This window comes from Zonotrichia albicollis, chromosome 8, assembly GCF_047830755.1.
Source record: "Zonotrichia albicollis isolate bZonAlb1 chromosome 8, bZonAlb1.hap1, whole genome shotgun sequence".
Taxonomy (NCBI): domain Eukaryota; kingdom Metazoa; phylum Chordata; class Aves; order Passeriformes; family Passerellidae; genus Zonotrichia; species Zonotrichia albicollis.
Genome location: NC_133826.1, coordinates 9,722,374 through 9,746,034, shown reverse-complemented (window position 1 = coordinate 9,746,034; position 23,661 = coordinate 9,722,374). Strand labels below are relative to the sequence as shown.

Below are 23,661 nucleotides of genomic sequence, written 5' to 3'. Positions count from 1 at the left end.
AATATGTATATGAAAAGTTACCCTGACTTTCCAGTCTAGCATGCAATGGGAGATAGCCACAGCAAATTTAATTTTTTTTATTGATAAAATATCTACTGTAGGTTTTTTGTTATAGATAAAATATAAGGGAGTAAATGTGGTGAATTAAATTTTTTTTAAAACAGTGATTCCATGTGAAAGTCTTATGAATGTGACTCCAGATCTGCACCTGAGAGTTTGAGGCCTAAGTATAATGTCATGTGACAGGCATTCCTATGCATGAGCTGAGGTGGAATCTTAAATTTATTCCCTGAAGGGGCCAAAAGGATAACCTGTACAGCCTCAGAGCCCATGGAAAGGAAGTTTTCATGTTCTTGCTTTCCTGCTGCTCTTGCCTTGGCTTTAGGGCAATTTCTTTGTTATGTGCATGAGAGAGGCTGTTTTCAGCTCCCCAGGGATTCCTCCCTGTTAGGTGTGGTAACAATGGGAAGCATTTTGTTCAGTTCATATTAGTTAGCTAACTTAAAACTGGAATTTGAATCAAAATTCTTTTAAAAAGAATTTTAAATATCTTCCTTCTAAACACAACATCCTTGTGTGAAACACAGAAATAATTGAATAGTTGGAAGAGAGAAGCTAAGGAATTAATCACTCCAAATTCTTCAAAATAGACTTGACTGAAGTTTTGTCAGACATGAGACAGTGAGAAGCCTCCTTTCTGATGGAATTCTGTGCTTCTTTTTGCACAGTGTGATCTCCCTTTTGCATTTGATACTTTTACCAGTTCTCCATTGTTTTATTTCTGGTTCTTACCCTTCCAACACAGGGTACAGAGCTCTCTGTTTTTAGTGTGTTCCTTCCACAGCCTAGGAACTCCAATGCAGAGATTTGGGGAATCTTCTGATTATTTTCCCACGCTCTTTCCACAAGAAGCAATCTTGGTTTATAGCATGTGATGAGTAAAGTAAGTTAGCTGGTTGAGCCTGGAAAATGTGAATTGTTAAATGGAAATTTGAAAATTTACATATGAATAAGCTGAGTAATCTTTCTTTTGGCCACATCACACTTAGTAATGGCTTTAACCCTTGAATTGGAAGAGTGAATATGTGGAAAGAAATTTTTTTTGCTTTTCAAAACTTCTAATTGCTAAAGTATTTTATATACTTTAAGACTTGCCACTGTGTGTATTTTTCTGGCTCTTTTTCATCCAGTATATTTTTGAAATGTTTCATTTTGAGGTTCTATGTGTTACCTTTTTTTAAAAAAAAAACCATAACAAACCACAAAACTTCAGTTGTTCTTTGTTTAAAACAAATTGGGAATTGTTGCAAATCTCTTTCTGAACTTGCTCCAGTATATTATGGTCTCCTTCCTTTCTTGAAGGTTATTAAAAGGGAGGACCTGTTTGTAACATCAAAGCTCTGGAATACCAAGCACCACCCAGAAGATGTAGAGCCAGCACTGAGGAAAACACTTGGAGATATGAAACTGGATTACCTGGACCTGTACCTCATGCACTGGCCTCATGCCTTTGAGTAAGTTCTAGATGCAGAGGGCACAGAATGCAGAAACACCAGTTTTACATAAGTGGCTCAGGTTATATCCTGAGGATGTTCTTTCTGAGATGTGAATTCCTTCCTGTTTATGCTGCCTGCAAGGTGTTTTTCGGTGTTTAAAGTTTAAAACAGGCGAGTGTCTTCATCTAGGCACTGGAGAAGTGTAGCAAGTGTTCTTGGTTCTGCCATTGGCCTAACCTGGTAACCATAACTGCTTTGTGCTTTAATTGTACTGATCTGTAAAATGGGAATGAAGTGCTTCATAAAGACAACACTTTTCTCTTGTAGTTATTAACTGTACTGGAGTGGACAAGCACATGCAGTATTGTGGTGGTATCTGTATGAGGTGGAAGTGAATTGTCTTCTTATGACACAAATTGCAGTAATTCTATGATTTGAGGAAATAAGAGACAAGCAAGCTTTTCAGTTAAGTGTTAAATGCACTTATCCTACAATCCCATGAGAAGCACAGTTCCATACTCTGTTTCCTTGTAGATGTGGAAGTAGTTGTTTCCCCACCCAACAACGATCAACAAAAAGGCAGGAGGAATAAATCTCCTTGCCAAAGGTTTGAATGGAGTCTTCACTCAAGCCCTTTCAGTTTAAGAGGCCTCTGTTCTGCAAATCTGAGAATGTTTTTTCTCCTTCTTGTCATATGAACTGAATTTCGTACACTAATGATAAGATGCAAGATGCTCAACGTATAAATATATTCCTCAGCATAACAGAATGAGGAAGTGTTTTTAACTAGAACTGGTCTGGAGGAAGAGCTTGTAAAAATTCCTTCTGTTGTGCAACAGGTTTGCTTTTCAATTGCTTGAAAAAAACAGCCCATCAGACATTGCTTTGATAATGACATGTAACACCAATAATAATGTACATTTAGATAGTACTAATATTTAAATTTAGATTGTACTGTGACATTGTTGACAAAACTAATAAAGCAGTTTCATTTCATTATTAGACTTTTAAAAAAGTCTAATAAAGCAGTTTAATTTCTTTTCTCATTGGAAACAGTATACTCTGCAGTCTTCCATTATTTCTATGGAACTGTTTTAATGCATGCTTATTTATAATGTCAGTTGCATTGGGAGGCTGAGGTAAGGAATGTTATTTACAGAAAAATTAAAACAGATTTCCAGATGAAAATCACAGTGCCTTTAGGTCTTGAAAATTACTCTCTTCTGACTTGGGAGCTCATAAGTTTTTCAGAGTTATTTTTGGTTCTAGATTTACCAGTGACATGAAGAACCATGTCCCCTTGTCCCCATGTACTGCCATTTCCCACACCATTCACTGCTGAGCTAGAGCACTGTAACAGTCTCATTGCTGAGCTAGCTGAGTCCTGTAGTGATTATGGTGATATATATATATTTTTTTTGAATGTGTTGACTAATTGGAAGGAAACACACCCAACCTATAAACAACATGTACATGTTAAGACTTCTGGGAGAATCTGTGCTTGTATTGAGTAGTGACACAGCTACAGAATCCAGAGGGAATGGGAAGGCCAGTGTCCTTTGAATACAGTTTCTCCTAGACAGCTCTTAAACCCAGATCCCTGTGGTAGCAACTTCAAGCTGCCCTCTGAGTTGCTGCTCCCTAAATCAGCTGTGCTAAGAGTGCTGCCAAGAGCTGCTGCTGTGGTTTATCAGCTTTCAGTGGTTTATCAGTGGTTTATCAGTTCTCTGTAGTCATTGCTGTATAGGTGAGTACTTCAAAGTGCTGTGTAACAACTTTATGTAGGAACAACTGTGTTGTGTAATAACTTTTTATAGGTTAAGTCATGTAATGGAATGGAACAGATTAATTCAGTTTGTACTCTATCCTTCAAACTATGTAGAAACTTTTAGGACTACTATGAGGAAGATTTCTTTGAATGAAGAACTAAAATAATTAGGTGCGTGTACTTACACTCCACCTATGTTGCTGCAGACGAGGGGACAATCCCTTCCCAAAGAATCCCGATAACACCATGCGTTACGACTACATTGATTACAAGGAGACCTGGAAGGCTATGGAGAAACTGGTGGAGAAAGGTCTTGTGAAAGCCATTGGGCTCTCAAACTTCAACAGTCGGCAGATCGATGACGTGCTAAGTGTGGCTACTGTGAAGCCAGCTGTGCTCCAGGTAAGGTGGATAAAGGAGACAAATTACTTTCCTGTTTGTCCATAAGAGTGAAGAATTTGCAAACCAATGTCGTGGGTTTAGCACAAGAGGTGCAGCTTCTTATTTTCAGGGAAGAATATAGCTAGCTCTGCAGGAGCGGGCACACAGAGGCTGTCTTTCCAGACAGATTGGAAAGGAAGTCTACATCCATGTTCTGTGGGCATTTTTACCTGCTTAGATGAACAGGTCTTTGGAAGAGTTCATCTTCTGTGTCAGGAACAATTTAGTCTGTAAAAAGGAAAGATTGTGAGGGAGTAATTGAATCCCTACTGCATAGAAATTCCTTGCTTGTTGGATGATCTGTTTGGTACCAAGGGAATGTCCAGCACAAGCTTAGGCGATCTGTTCTTTGTTTTGTATAAGCTTAGCCCACCAGACACTTCTTTCTCCTGGTAGTGACTTGAGTTACTAAGCTTAACTTAAACCTTATCCTCATAAAGTTTTCTGGAATCTGGAATGAACTTCTATGTTTGGTTCTTTTGTGCTTGACTTCCTGTTTGTTTCATTGTATGTTGATATCTGTTCTGTAGCCACTCACTGTGGGTCATTTTAACAGGTGGAATGCCATCCTTACCTAGCTCAGAACGAGCTGATTGCTCACTGCCAGAAGCGAGGGCTGGTGGTCACTGCCTACAGTCCCCTTGGCTCTCCGGATCGCATGTGGAAACACCCGGATGAGCCTGTGCTGCTAGAGGAACCTGGGGTCAAAAAAATTGCTGAAAAATACAGCAAATCACCTGCACAGATTGTCCTCAGGTACAGAATAATTGTGAGAGAGGTGGTGTTTGGGACTCAGCCTTCAGTCAAGCAAAACATACAAGCTGGAAGGAATCTACTTAAAGTGTGTCAGGAAGGGGTTAAAATCACAGGGAGTGTCAAAAGCAAACCCCACTTGGTGCTTGTTTTACAAAACTGGTTGTTGGTCCTGCCTTAGGGCAGGTAGGCTAGATCAGAGGGGTCCATTCAGGGCCTGGATCCATGTCTGAGATAGTTCACATGGACTGTTGCCATGGCTGGGTCAGTACCTTTTCTGCTGGGAAATAGCAGTAGGACAATTGAGGCAGCAGTGTACCACATCTGAGTGCTCCCCACTGAATTTGCATCTGGCTGGTTCCCTGAAGCCTCTAGTGCTTGCTGCTGCACTCAGGTGGGCTCCCAGGAAGAGGGGCTGAGGAAAAGACTTGCCTCCTTTGCACTGAAGAACTATTTGCTGGTTTTTTTATATAGCCAGGTACTGGATATTAGAAAACAAGGTGATTGAGTGATACCCAGAATGTGATCAGCACCTTATAAACTAAAATTGGATTTCTATCCTCATTTTTCTTGACTGGCTTTGTATCCATCAGTGTCTCTACCACAGTCTTGGGCAGTAGTATGTTACCCAGAGAGCTGAATGTGTTCAAGATTTTGTGCTCAAGCCACTAGACAGGCACTTTAGGGATCTGGGTTTTCATTTAGTTTGAGTGGTTGTCAGGTTAGAACTTGCTTAAAATGCCTAAGCATGCTTTTCTCACTGTTTCTTGGGCTTTTAGCTTAAAGCAGTTGAAACCTGAGTGCTTCATTAATCAGAGACATGCCCCTCTCTGATTATTTCAGTTGTTACTGTCTTGCTTTAGCTTGGGTACACCAGGTCTAATGCAATACTGTGTCACTCCTGTGGAGATTTTTATCTCACAGAAGTGGCATCTCTGCTTCCAGAGATTATTACTCAACCAAAATAAATACTTATTGTCCTTGGATGCATGCACAGACAAAGCCTCTCACCTCCTCTTGCAGATGGCAAGTGCAGCGTAAAGTGGTTGTCATTCCCAAGAGTGTCACTCCTGCTCGCATTCAGCAGAATCTGCAGGTAAGCTGAAATGGAGGAGAGGAGTTTCAGAAATGCCCTTTCCCTGTGAGTAATTGCTGTGCTCTCCTACAACTTGCAGAGCAGCAAGCTGAGGCACTTGGTTCATACTTGTTCATCAATGTATGCACATGCTGGGCAGGGAGGGTGAAGATGCTTTTTCAAAACAAAGGATGTGTTTTAAGCAACTCAGTGTGTGTGTGCAATGTGCACATGCACAGTCTTGTTATCAGAAGGTAAAGAATGTACTTTGTAGAGGTCTAAATGAAAAATCTGTACTTAAATTTTTTTTTGAGACGCAAATTTATTGAAATAGGGAGTCTTCTAACTATGCTCAGTGACTCTCATTTATGAGTAATAGTTGTTCTATCCTGCAAGTGAGGACTGGTGAGTACTTCTCCAGCAAACTGCCATTCTAGTGATGCTGAAGGAGTAAGTGTGGTTCACTTCTGCTCTGAAGTAGAGACTTCAGAAATTATTTGAAAACCCTGACTTTAAATAATCTTGAGGGATGTTTCTGAATCACCTCCTTGGATCTTTTTTTATAAAGATTGGCTGGTTACATATTTGTTTTTAAGTAAAGAGTTGTTCATGTAACTGTTACACCCATTAATCCGAATTCTGGCATGTAGTGTGCTGCTAGAAATCTCAACAAATTCCTATAAATTCTGCAGTTGCTCGAGGTTTAGATCTACATGGAAACAGAGTATTTATTGAATAGGCAGCACTTACTGTGAGAAACAGTCCCACTACTTTCTACCTTAGTGGCAGAGCACTGTGCAGTACCAGTGTAAGCTTAGAGCTGGAAGGAGTGTGAACAGCTCAGACTTTATGCCTTTGCTTTGGTGTTTGCTATGAGTTTAATTGCAATTTCACATTTATTAGGAGAAAACAAACTGATGGCAACCTATGGTTATTGAATAAAGCCTCTGGCTTTTGTTCTCAGGTGTTTGACTTCAGCCTTACAGAAGAGGAGATGAGCCACATTGGAAACCTGAATAAAAACTGGCGTTACATCGTGCCAATGATAACGGTAAATTTCTTGTCTTTCTAATAGTTTCATTATGTGCATATGGCCACCACTTAGGATTTTTACAGTTTTGTTTCTTTAGGGCTCCCATCAGAACTACTGACTCATAAGAACACTGCATCTTCTTCGGGTATCTAAGATGAAAGAATTTTTCAAAAGCTGGGTACAGAAAAGGCAGCTTGTTGAAAACTTTTGTCCTCTGTTCTGGACATGGGTGGCTCTCTCTTGAGTTCTCATTACTGACTCCCATGGGTCTTTAAGTCAGAGTCCCATCTTCAAATCTCACCAAACTCCTGCTGATTTGTTCTTCTAAGTCCAAGCAGGCTAAGCTCCATGGTATTCCTCCAGAAGTACTCCTTGTGCCAGCTGTCACTGTCTGCTTTGTACCAAAAACCTCTGAGATCAGTGAAGACTCAGGGTGCTGCTGCTTCGTCACATCAGGGAATTCGTCCCCTCCCCTCCGCTGCACGTCCCCTTTTCAGAATCTGTTGTAATGACCTTTCTCTATGAAAGCAGTTTGGATTAGGCTCTTCTATTTTTCTTTAATTTGCTGCAGCATCTTTTAGCATCAGTAATTCACTGTATCACACGAACCCTTACCTCATGTGCTAGCAGATGCCAGTTTGTTTTTAGAGAAGCTGCTGCATTGTAAGCATTGAAGTCCCCTTGGTCTTTCCTTTATTACATGAAAGGAACTAAACTTGTTCCTTTTCCCTCATTGCAAAATGCCAAGTCAATGCCTTCTTATCTCCTGTCTTTATAGTGTTTCTCATTTCTTCTTGTCCTGCTTCTGACTTTACAACAGAAAGCTGTTGCTGTTCCCTGGTGCATCACTGGCCAGGATATGGCAACTGTAACAAGTTGCTGTAGTTGTGGTCTAATGAATCTGAAGTGATTTATCCCTTCTCTGCCATACACCACACTGTACAGATACAGGAAATCTCAGCAATTGTGGGAGCTGTCAGGTATAGCCTGGCCTCTTCAGTGCTTTGCCTGTAAATTATCCTTCAGTAGTGGCTGCTGGCTGTAGGAATTCCTTGGGGAAAGCTTTTTCTCTAGGATTTATCATTGTGGGTTTTTTGAATACTTGAGACTATATCAGTGACCAGCCCAAATTAGAAAAGAAGCTGTGAATGTGTGGGAATGATTGTCTCATATCAAGGGTAGATACATGTTACAGCTTTCTCTGTTTGTCATGCTTACATGAGCCTCAAGGCCATCCTTTTAACTGTATGTGTGCATAAATATAAACCTTCACATCCCTGCAGCCAAAATTCTCTCTGTGTTTATGGATCAGGAGTCTGTACACCAAACAAGCAGCTTAGCTGCTGATCTGTGAGAATGGGGTAGTGACAAGCACACCTGCTGCTGACAATATGCTTCTTTCAAGTGTTTTGCTACTCATGCTGCAAACAAAGTTGTTTTGTTAATGAAACTGCAAAATACATTTAAGTGTAGCCTGGCTTGAATGAGCCAGGGATAATTCATGTGCTTTTGTTACCTGGGAGACCCGATCAGATCACAGGGATTCACAAAGGAGAGATGAAATACAGTTCAAAGTGGCAGCTCATCCAGCTTGAGAAAGGGTGAATGTGATGCAGCTGGGCTTCAAAGATATTGCCATATTGTCAGATAATGAGACAGGAAGAAGCAAAGATGAGTGGAGTTAAATCACAGCTCTGTTGCTCTAACATCTCTAATGGAACCTTTTGTCTCTTGCCCATCCCTTCTGGGTTTATTGGAAAGAATTTTCATCAACTGTGAATTAAAATTCCTGTCTAACCTTTCATGCCTATCTCTGCTATGAATCTTAGTGTCTGGATTTCAAAGTGTGATATGACAGTGACAAGAGAGCTCCTATCATAACTGATGAGGCAGTTCTTCTTGGCTTTGCTTCATTGATCTATAGCCACAAGTTCTTAAAATTGTGCCACTCTCTTCCTTGTTGTGTGTTTAAAGCCTTAGGGGAGACTATTACACTGCATGTAGACAATTAAAGTTGCTTTATACTTTTAACTGTTCATTATCTGGATAGAATTTGGAATTTACCTTGCACCACTCTGAAATCCAAACTTTTGGAAACATAATCGACCAAGGAATATACTTAAGTGAAAATTAAATGACTGTCAGGCCAGGAGAGGAGAAATGTAGTGAGCACGTCATGATCTGTTTTTAAAAGTTAGCTACTGCTGACCTGCAGGTGTGTTCATTGCTGATTTTATCCCCCCATTTCTCTCACATTCCTGGAGCAGACTGGAATCAGTGATGTGAAACATTGCTTCTGGCAGCTGCTGTCTCGGCCTGCTGTGAACAAGAATTCTTGCCTGTTCTTTGTGGACAAATATGCAGGGGGACAGAACTGGGGGGGGGGGAAGTGAAGAATATGAATTCTAGGAACATGAGGCAGCTGTTGGCTTTCAAGAGAACTTGAGGAAAGCTGAAGCTGCTGTGACACTTCTGTCCTGTTTTAAGGATTGCCTTCAGCTGAGGGCCTCATTGCAGGTCTATTTTAATCGGAGAGTTAGTCAAATGTTGCACGGTAACATCTCCGTTCTGTGCTCTGCAGTGCCCCCAGGTGACTCCTTCCATTTAAACAGCTCATTGCACGAATTCCAGTCGCTTTGAAAGGCAGGTTTTGTATTCAAAGCTAATGGGACACTTGCTAATACTTGGTTTGGAAGTCCCTGTGATTTCTTCTGTGCCCATAACATTTCGAGTGATCACTCCCATCACGTTTTTATGTATAAAATCAAGGATTTCTCTAATATAACTTTTATTGGGGCATTAGTTGTTTAACTTCAGTTTTGGCTGGATGGTGCTTGTCTGACATGTGGGGAGGTGTGTGCTGTGGGCCAGTGCTGCACCCAGACTTGCCCAAAAGTTACAGATGAGGTTTTACCTCAGCCACACGGAAGTTGGGGGTGTTGCAATGGACCTGGTGCAACAGAAATAAATGCAAGTGGGATGTAGGAGCTGAGACTTCTGCATGGCCATGTCTGGTTTTGGGCCAGCCCAAGCCTCTGGTTATCTGTGAGTATTGGTTTCAGTGCTCCCATTTTACAGCTGGATAAGTTGGTCTTCTGTGGAAATGTTCCTAAAAGGAGTTCAGTGACACTTTTAATGCCTCAGTAAATGACTCTGAACAAGCCTCTCAATGTGTTTCATCTTATCCATCTCTAAAATTGGCAGCCCAGCATTTCTCTATCATGGAAACATGGACAAGGCTCCAACTCCAATAAAGTGTTTGAAGTGTGCATGTTACAGCTCTTACTCAGTAACACCTACAAGGCACAAGGCTTTTAACTACCCTTTATCTAATTCTTCAAGTCTCTGCAGTGAGAGACTCTGGCTCTAGGCTACAGAAGTGTCTTTTCTTTCAAGAAAGGCTAGGAGGACCTGAGAGTAGAGGGAAGATCTCATGTTTAAGCTGAAAACTGTATTCCCAGATTTTTGGGATACAAAGTTTTAGAAATCTAAATCATGGAGAATTTGAAACTGGGACTAAGAGTGGATTTTATCTTTCTGACTTGAGTCTGTATTGTTTATTTCACAGGTGGATGGAAAGCTTGTAGCCAGAGATGCTGGACACCCCCACTACCCCTTCAATGACCCCTATTAACTGCTGGAAAATAAGGTGTTAAAGTAATGCTCCAGTAATTGCCTTTTCACAGAGTAATTGTTGCCACGATTTTTTGACAGTTGCCACTGTCCAAATTAAAACCTTCCTTCCCAAGGGGGTTTTCCTACAATGTACTACTTCTAATCCACCTCCTGCCTGGAGATCCTGTAGCTTCTGTTCCAAAGTTTGTGGATTTATCACACTGACTGCTGGCTGGCTCCTGGAGGCATCAGATCTTTCAGAGATTAGATAAAGAGTGAAGGAGTCTAAGTCAAGTTCCAAACACATCGTTATCAGACAAGGGCATTACTTTGGGTAATTACTTTGGTTCCTACTGTGAAACGGTTTAGAAAACTTCAGTTACTACCATGATGAGGTGAAAAAAAGGGTGAAGGTGTGAAAGTTTTTTCAGGCTAAAGAATTGCTCAGCCATCAACTTTGATATCTTTATGAATAATTTTTTACAGAGGGAATAAAGTGAAAGGTGCTACAATTGCACTATGTCCATAAACCATTCATTAAAACCAAGTAATCAGCCATGCCCAGTGCTTTTATCCACTTCATAGTACTTCTGGGACCTAGAGTTGTCAATTTTCTCTTTCTTTTAATTTGCCTGTAGATTTGAGCAGAATAAAAGCAGACCCTGGAGCAGGCCTTCAGGGCAAACCTTGCTTGTCACAGTGTTGGGTTTCAGCTCTAACAGCAGCTCTGATCCTATCACAAAAACCACAAGAACTTTTCAGCAAGTCTTGCAGAAAAACATCCTGCTTTTCCCGTGAAGCTGTCCAGTGTTTCTTTACCAAAGACATCCATTTTGCGTTCTGGAAGGTCACAAAATTAGTTCCTAATTGTACAATAAGACTGAAGACCTTTCAGAACTCCCAATGTTTTAATGTTGCATTTTTGGCTGCTGCCAAAAAATGTCTTTGGTTGATGCTGAGGAGAGCTGCTCCTGTCTCCTGCTGTACCACTGAGCTGCTGGTAACTCGGGGTGAGTCATTTGCCTTTTGTGCCTGTTTTCCTACTGGCCATGTCTCTGTGTTCCCCTGGCAGGGACTATTTGCTGAGTGCTGATGCACCCTTGGAACTCTAAGCACAGTTTTCTTTTGTGTAAGGCTCCTAAGGAATTGCTGGTCATCTGAGCACAAAGGGCATGAGGTGTTAGTACCTACCTGTGCTCTGGTGGTGACACTTTCTGTGGCCTTAGAAACATCAACACTTTATTTTTCTCTGCCTGTTAAATAGGATTAAATTTTTCTCATAGTAGTAGCAAGCAATTAGAAAAATTGTCTTGTATATCAAATAGTTCAAAAGTTAAAGAATTAGACACTTTAATTTGGATACCCTCATTTGCAATAGGCCTATAGCAGATCTATGCATTCATTTTGAGTGTAAAGCCTTCTCAGGTAATTCCTGCCCTGGGCCTCGCAGTGTGCAGCTGAACTGCAAAAAAAAAAAGAGTGACACCCATTTATCACTCCATGTAAACCGCAGGCAAAATTTCAGGAACTGCTGGTCCTTTGTAAAATGTTTCCTAATTCCTGATGAATTTGCCTCAGTGCAGGAAGCCATTGCACCTCATTTAGGATTCTTTACTAGAATGGATATTTTGTCCTAAGGAAAATTAAATTCTTGTTGTTTTTTTAAATTGTTCTACTCAAACATGGTGACTTTGAATACGGTTCTTGTAGCAATCATTAGGTAAGCAATTGTACTTTGAAGGCACTCTGCAGACTGCAGTCATCCTGCCAAGGACAGTGGTTTTTCTTGCTTGTTTCACTTGCATGTTTGCTTGTTTAAATAAATTCTGTACTCATTGTATGACTTTGAGACTTTTTCCCTCCCTCATATCAAGGCCCCAATAAACTTTCTCCAGTTATTTCTCTGAGCAAGAGTACCTAATTGGGCTGGGAGAATTCCCAAGAAAAGCACGTGAATGCTCTAACTCTGTGAACCCCACACTTCCCAGCTCTGTTCCTGCAGGGAGGGACAAAGCAGGGTTGAAGCTGGAGAACTTTTACCTTGAAATAGCAGAGCCTGGAGGTCTCGGTGCTGGACTGTGCTGTGATAGGGCAGCGGCCATGTCAGCCCTGCCTGCTCGTGTGTTCATGTCATCTGCGTTAGCTGGGCAGACACCCGGGGTCTGTTCACCCGGGCGGAGGCCGAGCCCGGGCCGGGGTGCCTGAGCCTCGCGGGCCCCGGCCGGGGCTGAGGGGGTCCCACAGCCGGCCTGAGCGAGCGGGACTGCACTTCCCGGCATGCCCCGTGGGACCCCGCCTCCCTCTCCGGCACTACACTTCCCAGCGCGCCCCGCGCGACGGCGCCCCCGGCGTCCCGCAGCGGGGCAGGCGCGCAGCGTGCCGGGAGCGGTAGTCCCCCTGCGGCGCGCGCGCGCCGCCAGGCGGGCCGGGGCGTGTCCTCGGGGGTATATAGGCAGCCGGAGGGGCAGGGGGCTGCACTCTGCCGCCGCCGCCCCTCTCTCCAGCAGCTTCTATGCAATCCTCGGCCATCGCCGCTCCTCCCTGCGTTGAGCCCGCGCCGGCCTCCCAGACTAGGTAGGGCCGCGCGGGCTGCCCCGGTTACGGTGTGTGCGTGTCGGGGCCGGGGGGCATCAGGGGAGACGGGGAGCGCCTTCGGGCCGCAGGGTACCGGAGGAGATGGGGGGTAAGGGGGCCGGTGGGGGGGATTTCCTTAGAGGGAGGGCCGGGGGTGCTGGTCAGGCTGGTGGAGCTGCACCCTCTCCTCCCCCCTTTCCTCCTCGCCGGCGGTGGTACCTGCGTCCCCCGTCCCCCCCTCGCCGTTTGTGGTACCTGCCTCCGCCGTCCCCCCCCCGCCGCCGCCGGTGGTACGTGCCGCCGCCCCGCTCCTCCGGCGCCAGCTGGGCCCGCGCGGCTCGCGCGGAGCCACCACGTGACCGCTGCGCGGCCGCCGCCATCTTTGTTGGGGGCAGCCGACGCCGCGGGGCGGGCTGAGGGGGGGCGGTGTCACGTGACCGGCGGCCCGTGAGGAGCCGCCGCCGGGGTTTGGCGCCAAGGGCGGGGGGCGGGGCCGGCGGAAGGCGGGAAAGGCCCCATTGTCTGCGGGGAGCGCCGGGCCGGGGCTGACAGAGCCCCTCGCAGCCTCCCCTCGAACCGCAAACACCCGACCGAGGGGCCTGGGCCCGCTCCCGCTGGATGGACATCTCTAATCCAGGCTCTGGTGCTGCTTTCGCACCCCTGAGAGCTCATCTGGTGCCGTGAAATGAGTGGGCGGTTCTGAACGTCAATAAAAAGAACGTTCGATTTTCTGTTTGCAGGATGGCAGAGGAACTGGCAGCTCCTTCCACATCCACGGACAAGACAGACAGGTGAGATGGGAGTTGGAACTGTCAATTTGAAATAACACAAGATCCTGGAGTTACTGTGTAAAACGTGAAGGTGATGACCTTCATATTGCTTCTTTGACTTGGAGCTAACTCCCATGTGTGATGTAGGTGCTGAAAACCTGTGCTCACCAGTGGTTTGCACACATCTGGTGCATCAAGGCCTTTTCAGAGACTGATACCTACAAAAATACCAGCTGTTCTTGAAGTGTCTGGGTTTTTAATTAGTGCTGGAGAGGCACAAGTATGTAGCTGGCTTATGATAGATTGTATTCCTCTGGGCTGCTCCTCTTGTCCCAGTCTGAGATGTTGGTCTGGACCTTCTGGAAATGAAACTGTGCAAGATGCACTGAATTGAAACTGACACTTGCATCTGTCGTTCTTCTCAGATACACCATGCTGTGCTATGATAAGTTTTAACCTGAGTTTATTCTTGATTTAGCATTGGAGTCTGGAGCACTTGTGCTCTGTGGTGTGTTGGTGTGTAACTCCTAAAGTATATTTTTTGGCAGCCTTTGTTGCAGCAGATTCTGATACTTTTTGCAGTGATTGGATAAATTTGCCTGTCATCCCTTTTATCGGAACTATCAGTTTTATACAAATAAAACCAAACAAATCCCACCTACACTGGTAGTTCCAACCACTGTAATGCATGCAACTCACTATTCCATAAAGCAGACTAGGTTTTGAAAGCTAAAATTACTGTGAAAATTGACAGAATCCTTTATTTGATTTATTTCCCCTTCCTCCAGTATGGATGTGGATGGAGAATCAAAGAAACTATTGGGTTTGGGACAGAAGCACTTGGTAATGGGAAATATTCCAGCTGCTGTGAATGCTTTCCAGGAAGCTGCAAGCTTACTGTGAGTAGTAGAATGTTCTGTGTGTTTTTGCTGGGCTTGGGCTTCAGTTTGGCTGTTCTGATGTGGATTATTCAAGAAAGACTGGGATTTTTACCTAACATGTTTATAATTTATAATGTGACTGTGGAGGGGACAAACTATTTGAAGTCACCCAAGAGCTGGACAATGCTGTAGTTGGTGGTGTGCAGTTTAGGTGGCTTTTGTGGTAGGTATTGCCAGCAGAGTTCCCTAAGGAGGGAAAGGGATTTGATAGTTTATTATGCAGGTGTCTTCTCTAGTAACTTGTTCACTGGTCTTGGTCAGTCTCTGTGAATGATAGTATTAATTTCCTCAGTTGGGTGTTTGAGAGCCATATGTAACTGAGAGAAGCATTCAATATTTGTTTAAAGCAATGGGAAACCAGCCAAGAAAGTGATCTTTTTGTTTAGAAATATTTAATGTTGAAGTTCCCATATCCAAATCTAAAGTAGGCACAGGCAAATAATTCTTTATTATTTTTGTAGGGGTAAAAAGTATGGTGAGACAGCGGATGAATGTGCAGAAGCTTTTTTTTATTATGGAAAATCTCTCCTGGAGTTGGCAAGGTATGGTGACAGTTTGTCATTTGGTGAAGAGTGTGTCTGGTGTGACAGGATTTCACTCCTTTATGGACAGGATTGCCCTGGGTGGGATGGGCTGGGGTGTTGCAGCTTGTGCAGTTCAAATAATGGTATTAAATATCTGAGGGATAACAAACTCCTGTTCCCTTTAGAATGGAAAATGGTGTGCTGGGAAATGCCTTAGAAGGGGTGCAGGTAGAAGAGGAAGGAGAGAAAGCAGAAGAAGACTCTGCACTGCCAGCTGCTGATGGTATGTAAAGCTGCCTGCCCTGCCATGGAGGCTCCAGGCTGTGTTTTCTTGTTGGAATCATCCAAATTTAGTCCATTGATATCTTGGGTAGCCTGAATCATTCTATTGAAACTCTTGGCAGCCTGAAAGGACTCTGTTTCTGTTTGGTTTTTTTTTTTTTTTTTTTAGTCTTGCTTAAAGATGAACAAAATCTGTAAAACATCTGTAGGGAGCTGGTCACTGAAAGCATGTGTAAAGGGTCACACACACAGGTCTGTGTCCTGAACACTGCCTTCAAACTCGCTTTCTTAAGCTTCACCGCTGACTCCAACTGCTTTGTAACCTTGTAGCAGTACAGTGTGTGTAGTCCCAGAGGTCAGTCTCTGTACCAAGTCCCAGAACAGTGGCTGTTTTATGCTGCCTGCAGCTGGAGGGGATACAGGAATTCCTGTCCATCCAGACTGTTAAAGCGCTGGCGCCTCTCGCTTAGCTGTGACTAAAATCGCTGCACAACCGCACCCTGCTTGAGCGGCCGCTTGCAATGCTGCAGTCTGGGGAAGGGGAAGGGACTGCTTAGGTCAAGCAGCTATGTTGGTTGTCTCCTAATTCTTTGTACTTGGAAAATGAAGCTTTTAGGAGTGTCATCCAACTTGGTAACAAACCAACACACTGGAGGGTCTTGAGGGTGGTGTTGACAGTGCCCGTTAATGTCTTTATCACTAAACTCGAAGAAATGTTTATGCTTCCTCAATCATGTAGAAGAAACAAGGGAGGAGTTGAGAGAACAGGTTTATAACGCCATGGGGGAAAAGGAAGAGGCCAAAAAGTCCACGGAAGAGTCTACAGTGCACTCTGAGAAGGAAGTCAAAGAAGAAGATGTTGAAATGAAAGAGATTAAAGAAGAACCCAAAGAAGCAGCTGCTGACAAGGATGCAAAACTTGAAGAGGCTGAAGAGAAGACTGAGAATTCTGTGGGAAAAGAAGAAATTTCAGAAGAGCAGAAGAAGCAGGTGCCTGTGAAAGAGGAGGCAGCTGTGGAAGAGAAAGAGGTAGAAGAAGAGCAGAAGGCAGTGCCTGAGGACAAGGTAGAGAAGGCAGCTGAGGAGAAGGAGAGAACGACAGAAGTGTCAGACAAGGAGGCAAAGGCAGCTGGGGAAGAGGCTGAAGCAGGAGAAGTGGCTGTGGAAGAGAAGGGAGAGACGGGAGAACAGGCAGCAGAAGCAGCAGAAAAAGAGCCAGCTGAGGAGAAGGGAGAGGCTCTAGAAGGGCAGGCAGAGACAGCTGTGGAAGAGAAGGCAGAAGCACAGGCAGCAGCTGCTGTGGAACAGAAAGAAACTGCAGAAGGGGATGCAGAGGTGGCTGAACAAAAGAAGGCAGAAGAGAAACATGAGCCAGTAGAGACAGTTACAGAAGAGAAGCAAGGTGAATCTAAAGAGACAGAGTCCTCAAAGGAACCTGTGCCCACAGAGGGCAAAGAGCCACCTAATGACATGGAAGAAAAGGCTGAAGTTGCTACTAAGGTAGAGAAAGAGGAAAAGAAAGGTGACCTGATGGAAGAGGGTGAAGGTGCTAAGGTAGAAAAAGAAGAGACAGATGACCTGATGGAAGAGGGAGAAGGTAACACTGAGAGGCGAAAAGTACTTGTGGGTGGATGACTTGATGGATTTGGCTAACAATGGGTAAAAAGTGTTCCATTCAGAATTTTCTGTTTGCCTTAGAACAAGGAAAAGGCACAGTAACGGGCTCTTGAAGGACTTTACATACAAGTAAAGTTTCAAGGAATAGTGAATAGTCTCAGTTTCTCTAGACTAACGCTTAACTAACTGCAAAGCAAGTCTTACTTGAAAGCAAACTGACAGCCCTGTGAAATGTGTAAGTAATGGCTAGGCTGGTGGAGAATACTGAATGGATGTTCACTTGCATGCATCTGGGTGTATTGCACTAACCTTCACATAACTGCAAAGCACAAATTTCTCTGGTTATAGCTGTGTTTTATTTTAAAATGGTGGTGAAAAAACAAGAACAGCTGAACACATAAATTTACTTGGAGGAGAGAAACTCTTCAACTGAGTCTATGATGGTCATTGCTAGTGAAAATTTAATTGGAAAATCTAAACTTAATTTGCTGAAGGCTTATTGCTGCTCTAGTACAGTCTTCTGGCTGTCCAGCTTCTGCCCTTCTGCTTCCCTGCTTTACTATAGCTGTTTCCCAGGCTCTGTTGCACCCTTTGCTGCAGCAGTACTTTGTGGCCTTAGTGGGTCTGTGCCTTCTATTGCACGAGTTAATTGATGAACTGTAATTGCAGCTTCACTTGCCAGTAACTCATCTTCACAGGCAGTGCCTCAGACTGAACAGTTCTGGAGCCTGGAAGGATTTGTTCTGCTGAGCATAGTGAGCACTCAGTGGTGGAGCAGTGGCCTAACAGAGCATCTGTGTGGAGGGAGGATGACTGAAAATAAACTAGGGGTAGTTACCTGCTCCTCACCCTCAGTGTTGAGAGGCTGCTTGTGCACACATACTGCTGCTTTTTGCCCCAACTCTGGCAATGTGAGGACCCTCTGGAACATCCTGGTCTGGATGATTCATTCCAGACTCCTCCCACTACTTAAATCTTAGCATCCTGACATCCCTTCTGTTTACCTTTGTACAAGTGTCTTCATGTTCACAGGTTTGGCCCTCTCAGTGGTGGGTGTGTGCTGGGAGTCAGACCAGTGAGTTCACAGGCTCTCTAGTCCCACCCCCCAAACAAGCTTGTGTTCTGGAATAGCCAGAGGTGGTGATACAGGAATTGTGTGACTTCAGCCTGCAGACCAGCCAGTGCTCTGAAATTATTAGCCATTTTCCTTTATTGCACATTTTCCCAAATGTCTTCTGCTGGTAGAACAGATGACATGGTGTTTCTGCACAGTGTCAAAAGTCAAATTAGTACTACACAAGAGGAGGTTCTTTAACATTGATACTTAAATGCCTGACATAAGGATCATGAACTGAGAAACAGACTAATTTGTGTTCAGCTTGGCAGCTATTTTGCTGAAAACACTTTCTGTAACATGAAGTTTAGCAGCTGGCCAGTGCCTCTAGGGCTGCTCAAAATCTTGTGGCTTCAGTGAGAGCTGACAACAGATTGGTGAGAGCTGAATTCTGTAGAAGTTTCTGTTGTTGATAGTAAGAAATTACACTTATGGACTGCTTTTGTCTACAGTGCTGAATGGTTTCAGCAAGATGGCTGCTCATGCTGAGACTTCAATGTATCTGTTTTTCTCACACCACACTTCTAACCTGTCACTGGAAGGATAAGGGTTGGATATAACACTCTGCCTGACTCCATGTTGAGCAAGCACAGTAAGCAGAAGTGTCCTCATGCATCTACTTGCCTTCTAGAAACAGAAGAATCTGAAGAAGAAGATAAAGAAAATGATAAAGCTGATGATGATAAGGAGAATGAATTGACAGTGGAAGACAAGGTGAGGTTGCTGAGGTCTGACACCAGTGCAGGTGGAAGGGATGCAGTATTAGGCCTAAATATGATGTTTATGACCTTCTAAAAGCTCACTTATGTTTCATTTAGTTCTGTGTAGGAAAATACTTCTGAAAGCCAATATTGCCTAGGAATGGCCAGTGTTAGGCCTTGTCTGCATTGTAGCATCTTGCTCAGCTGTGTCTGTGGACTTGGGTTTGTTCAGCTGCTCTGGCACAAATACTTGTGCTGTGCTGAGCTGACTTGGGGAGAGCTGTTGCAGCCTGGCACTGGAGTTACTTGGAACAGTTAATTGTCTGCTTGTCCAGTCAGCTGTGATTAGGATGGGAATTGTTTGAGGAGTGTGGTGCTCCTCAAACCTGAGATGTACATTGATGTAGCAGTCCAAACACCTGGAAAAATCTGCAGCCTCGTAGAGTGGCACTAAGCATTCAAGGTAACTGTCTGTCCCTTTCTCAGACTATTCTAACAAAGCTCAAAGGCTCATTAAAAAAAGTTGGACCGTGAACTTTATTTGGTTCATCTAAGACAACCTTAACCAAGATCTTGGGATAATACTGGTGCTTGGTGCCCTGTTATTTCTGGAAAAAAATTAAAGCATATCACAGAACAATGTGAGTTCATATTCCATTGAAACATTTTTACTCCAGGCAAAGTCTTGGTTGATGCAATAATCTCTTCTGTATGTTTTTTCTTCTTTTTTTTTTTTTTTTCCTTCCAGTGGTGAAATGTTCACCTCTTGCAGAAATGGATCCTTGATAACACTAGTTGGGAATTTAGGAGTGGTGTTTGATGAGGTCTATGAACAAGTCACTTAATCTGTCATGCACTTCTGGTCTTTACAGGAAAGTGAGGAGGATGAAATTGGCAATCTTGAGCTAGCCTGGGACATGCTGGAGTTAGCAAAAGTCATTTACAAAAGGTAAAGGCTAAAGTTCTAATTTGGGTATATACCACAGAGACTCAGTGTAAATTGAATGGTGGCATAGCCAGTTAGAGAACATGGCATGCTCTGATCAGGATTTGAAAACTATTTTTTTCTTCTGGCTGTAGACAAGAAACAAAAGAAGCTCAGCTCCACGCAGCTCAAGCTCATCTGAAGTTAGGAGAAGTTAGCATTGAATCTGGTAAGCAATGTTAATTCTCATGTGCAAAGTGTTTGGTTCTACTTTCTGTCACTGGGTTTTGTACTTTAAAATGAGCAGAGGTGAGTTAAGGCTGTCAGGATGAGAACAAATTAGATCACGATAGTTGCAGCCATGTGAGAAGCTTTGGAAGTAATGACTGGTGCCTTAAATAGGATAGTCTGTGCTTTTGCAGAGCAGTGGAAAAAATGTTTGAGTAAGAAGCAATGTGTTGCCAGCCTTGTGTTCTGCCTTCTGAAGTGACCAAACCTTGCTTGTGAACTTGAGAGACTTGCTGAAATTGTTATGAAAAATAGTTGACTCTCTTAGACCTTCCCAAATCCTAGGTTATAGTCAGGAAAGACTTTTGTGTTACACAGCAGAAAAAAGGAGTGGGAGGGAAATCCCAGGTTTGTGCCTTGTAATGATTCACTTGCCTTTCATTTAAGAATGTATTCTAATCTTGTTAAATCCAAATGTACACTTTCTCTGGGGCAGGCACTGGAAATAACCCAACAAGGGTTGTGTCTTATGTCAGTGCAGCGCACTGGGGAGAGCTTGGCAGGAAGGTGGCACTGTCCTTAGCTCCAGATCTGTGTTGCAGTTGGGACCAGTTATGTTCAGTTCTTGGTAGAAGGTAAAGCAGGAGGATTTGGTGCCTGATTTGATATGGCTGCTCAGTTTTCTGTGCTGAAATTAGACAAAGCACTCGTGAGAACCAGAGGAGCTGGCCTAGATGGTCTCTCAGGGGAGGCAGAGTTGTCACCTGATGGTCTGAAAGCAGCCCAGCACTGCTGTGTTCAGTGGTGGTTGTGTTTGCAGTCTGTATAATGTGTAATAAAACACCGAGTAACCAAACCAGGGATTACACGGTGCTGCTGTGGATAATCACTGAGGTTTGTAAAGACCTTGGGGCTTTCTCCTGCAGAAAACTACACACAGGCAATAGAGGAGTTCCAGGCCTGCCTGGCCCTGCAGCAGAAGTACCTGGAGGCCCATGACAGGCTGCTGGCCGAGAGCCACTACCAGCTCGCCCTGGCCTACCACTACAACAGCGACTTTGACGAGGCCGTGCTGCAGTTTGGGAAGTCCATGGAGGTCATAGACAAGAGACTGGGTATGTGGAATTCTGAAGCTGCTGCCTAGTGAGTTTTCACAAGGCAAAGCAGTGGGGTGTGCTCATTGTGTGCTATGTTTTATCTGAAAGTGGTGAGACTACACTGAGGGCAGAATTGGTAAAACTGTTTGTTAGCAGATAGTTGCCTCTGGGTGTTATCTGGGCAGTTACTTTGTCTCAGTGTTTTGCTCTGATAACCGTTTCATCCCAGCAATACTGACTGAGCGAATAAAGAAGGCAGACACTGGGTCCCCTGAGGATGAGAAGGAGATAGAAGAACTGAAGGGACTGCTTCCTGAAATTAAAGAGAAGATAGAAGATTCGAAGGAGTCACAGAAAAGTGCAAAAGTAGCTGAGCTAGGACTGAAAGCAACTCTGGTGAGTGTGTCCTGTGGTTTCCTTTTGACCCAACCCTTCTTCCAGTGGAACTTAGAATAAATCAGTAATGGGAGGAGCTCAGACTTATCAGGGACTGGTGGTTGCTCACAGGTGTTACCAGGCTGTGGTTGTGAGAAGGAAACTGAGGCAGCTGATGTCTGAAGAGGATATGTACTGAGCCCTGATACTAATTGTTCCAAGCTAAACAGGAATTTGATAGGCTTCTGTGGCATTTCATCTATCAGGGCTGGAAATGGTGGGTCAGGCAAATGTGGAGCTCACGTTGCATCTGTCCTGTACAGAAGTGCAGAATCCAGTGCTGGGATGGGAAGGACTTGGGCTTTCTGTATCTCACTAAGTTCACATGTATTGTCTGCCACAGTCTGTTTTTTCTGCTTTTCTTAAGGTTGGAACTACATCTGGCTTTGCACAAAGTGAAGACAGTGGCACTGTGTCCACAGTAAGTTAATCTAAAATTAACTTGTTAATTCTCATCTACTCTAAGGATTGCTGGTTGTGTTTGCTGATGTGTCAGTGTCTGTCTTGTAACAGATCCCAGTAAGGAAAGGAGCTGATGCTGCATCTCAGTGTGTAACAGACATCTCTCATCTAGTCAGGAAAAAGGTGAGTCCAGAAATTACTTCTTAAACAAGGAGTTTGTTGAAGTACCACTGGCTTGCTCTGTGTAATAGGATTTGTCATAAAAGTATGTTTTATTAACTTAGCTGTATAATGGCAAAACACCCCAGAAGTAAAACCAGTAGTGTATGGAACTCCTTTCCACTGGGAACCAGTCAGTCTGGTCTCCTGGAGGCCAGGTGATTCCCATTCGTGGAGGTTCAGCACCCTGCCTGACCCACACTGATGTAAATCTGACCCAGCTGTGTGGCTTCTGCAGGTGTTCCCTGAACAAGAGTTTCCTCTGCTGAGGACCCTCAAGAGCAGCAGGGTCACCTGCAGATCCCAAGGACAAGGCAGGCAGCCAGGCTGGGCTGGGTTCCTTTCTTTCCAAAAGGAAATTGGGACTTAGAATTCTAATAAATAGTAAAGCCACACTGGTGGTAATTATAAAGTGCCTCTTTAAGAGATCAGATATTGAGAATTTGGTTCCTTTAAATGTTATCTGTTCTCTAGAAGTGTTTGCTGATGAAAACTAATATAGGTGATGCTCTCAGTTTTATGTTGCCCCTGTTCCATTGATCTGTCAGCTGAGGTGTGCCTGGAGTGATTTGGAGCTGCTTTAGGTGATTTCAGGTGTTGTAGATGCCCTGAGTGTACCCTGGAACAGTTACAGGCTCAGTGGTTGCACCTTGCTTTACCAGACTGTAAATAAAGATAACTCTGGAGCTCCTGGCACCCAAAGTGTCCCTGGGGTCTCAAAGCTCTGGTTAAACCCCAGCACTGGGGAGTCTGTGCTGAGCCTGGCAAGCAGAGGTTGGGTAGATGATGTGCAGTGACATCTAATGCTAAATTTCTCAAAAAGATTTAAACTTTGATTTGTACTTAGTGGACATTATAAACAATTTTGTCTTCAGAGGAAACCAGAGGAGGAGACTCATCAGGGAGACAATGAAGCCAAGAAATCTAAACCAGAACCAGCTGTCAATGGTGGTGGTGGGGACTCTGTCCCCCGTGGAAATGAGGTTGCAGAAAAAATGGAAGAGGAGGTGGGCAGCTGAGCCAGGAGTCTGCCTGTGCTTTTTATTTTATTTCCCCACTCTCTGTTCAGGGATGGTTCTGTGCCTGGTAGATGTCCTGGTTTTATTGCCTGCTGTCCTTCACAAGGTTTCCCAGATGAGATGAAGACTCTTCCTAGTGGGCAGGATGCATGTGGTGCTGGACAGACCCAGCCATGGAGCCTTGTCCCCTGTGGGGTGGGACAGAGACAGGGTCTGGGTGCTTTTTGCTGGGCTCAGCTCCAGCAGAGGGTCTTCCCCCAGTTTTTCATTTTCTGGGTTTTATTACTTACCCCTGGGCTGCACCTGTTACTATCAATGCTTGAGGGTAGTGTTGGGCTCTGGACTGGCAAAGTTCACATAGTTAAGTCTTCAAATTACAGAACCCTTGGGCTTCTGCATGAGTTGGTGCTGTAAGACTGTGTCTTGTCTTTTAAAAACAAACCCTTATCTTCTCTTTTAGACAGAGAAAAGGCCACAAGCAGAATCAGGGGCTGCAGTTGAAAGCACAGTATGATAATGATTCTTTAACCTTGGACACTCCTCTCCTTACAAGGAAAATGGTTTTGTATATAGTGTATTTTTTCACTTTTTGGCAACTTTTGTATGACTTCAATAAAGATTGTAAGCAAATA

The 23,661-nt window shown here is 44.0% G+C and overlaps 2 protein-coding genes and 1 long non-coding RNA gene across 5 annotated transcripts in view; 2 read left to right on the top strand and 1 right to left on the bottom strand.

The window, feature by feature from the left end:
• AKR1A1 (aldo-keto reductase family 1 member A1) overlaps nt 1-12,021 on the top strand; it is a 21,316-nt gene extending 9,295 nt beyond the window's left edge. For both annotated transcript variants that reach the window (XM_026790389.2, XM_005482214.4), the window contains exons 4-9: nt 1,363-1,514; nt 3,471-3,666; nt 4,262-4,461; nt 5,482-5,554; nt 6,498-6,584; nt 10,135-12,021. In XM_026790389.2, coding sequence (XP_026646190.1) covers nt 1,363-1,514; nt 3,471-3,666; nt 4,262-4,461; nt 5,482-5,554; nt 6,498-6,584; nt 10,135-10,200 — 774 coding nt within the window. In that variant the 3' untranslated portion in view covers nt 10,201-12,021. The remainder of the gene's footprint in view (nt 1-1,362; nt 1,515-3,470; nt 3,667-4,261; nt 4,462-5,481; nt 5,555-6,497; nt 6,585-10,134) is intronic.
• Nucleotides 3,662-12,581, bottom strand: LOC141729839 (uncharacterized). Its single transcript, XR_012581279.1, has 3 exons — nt 12,222-12,581; nt 5,470-5,559; nt 3,662-3,933 (listed from the first exon to the last, which is right to left on the bottom strand). It is a non-coding gene; the product is annotated as an uncharacterized LOC141729839 (long non-coding RNA).
• On the top strand, nt 12,581-23,661 carry NASP (nuclear autoantigenic sperm protein). Of its 2 annotated transcripts, XM_074545881.1 has the most exons (15): nt 12,585-12,755; nt 13,496-13,546; nt 14,314-14,424; nt 14,928-15,008; nt 15,176-15,273; nt 16,012-16,869; nt 18,635-18,717; nt 19,577-19,653; nt 19,785-19,858; nt 20,784-20,972; nt 21,184-21,350; nt 21,757-21,810; nt 21,903-21,974; nt 22,886-23,017; nt 23,490-23,661. In XM_074545881.1, exons 1-15 carry the CDS (start codon nt 12,694-12,696, stop codon nt 23,541-23,543), a joined length of 2,163 nt encoding a protein of 720 aa, XP_074401982.1. In that variant the 5' UTR covers nt 12,585-12,693; the 3' UTR covers nt 23,544-23,661. The 2 variants fall into 2 exon arrangements, with proteins under 2 accessions (XP_074401983.1, XP_074401982.1); XM_074545882.1 differs by lacking the exon at nt 22,886-23,017 and having other exon boundaries at nt 12,581-12,755.

Coding starts and splice junctions, on each gene's coding strand:
- NASP (XM_074545881.1), top strand. CDS start 12,694: ATGCAATCCTCGGCCATCGCCGCTCCTCCCTGCGTTGAGCCCGCGCCG. Junction 12,756..13,495: donor GCGCCGGCCTCCCAGACTAG/GTAGGGCCGCGC, acceptor TTCTGTTTGCAG/GATGGCAGAGGAACTGGCAG. Junction 16,870..18,634: donor CCTGATGGAAGAGGGAGAAG/GTAACACTGAGA, acceptor CTTGCCTTCTAG/AAACAGAAGAATCTGAAGAA.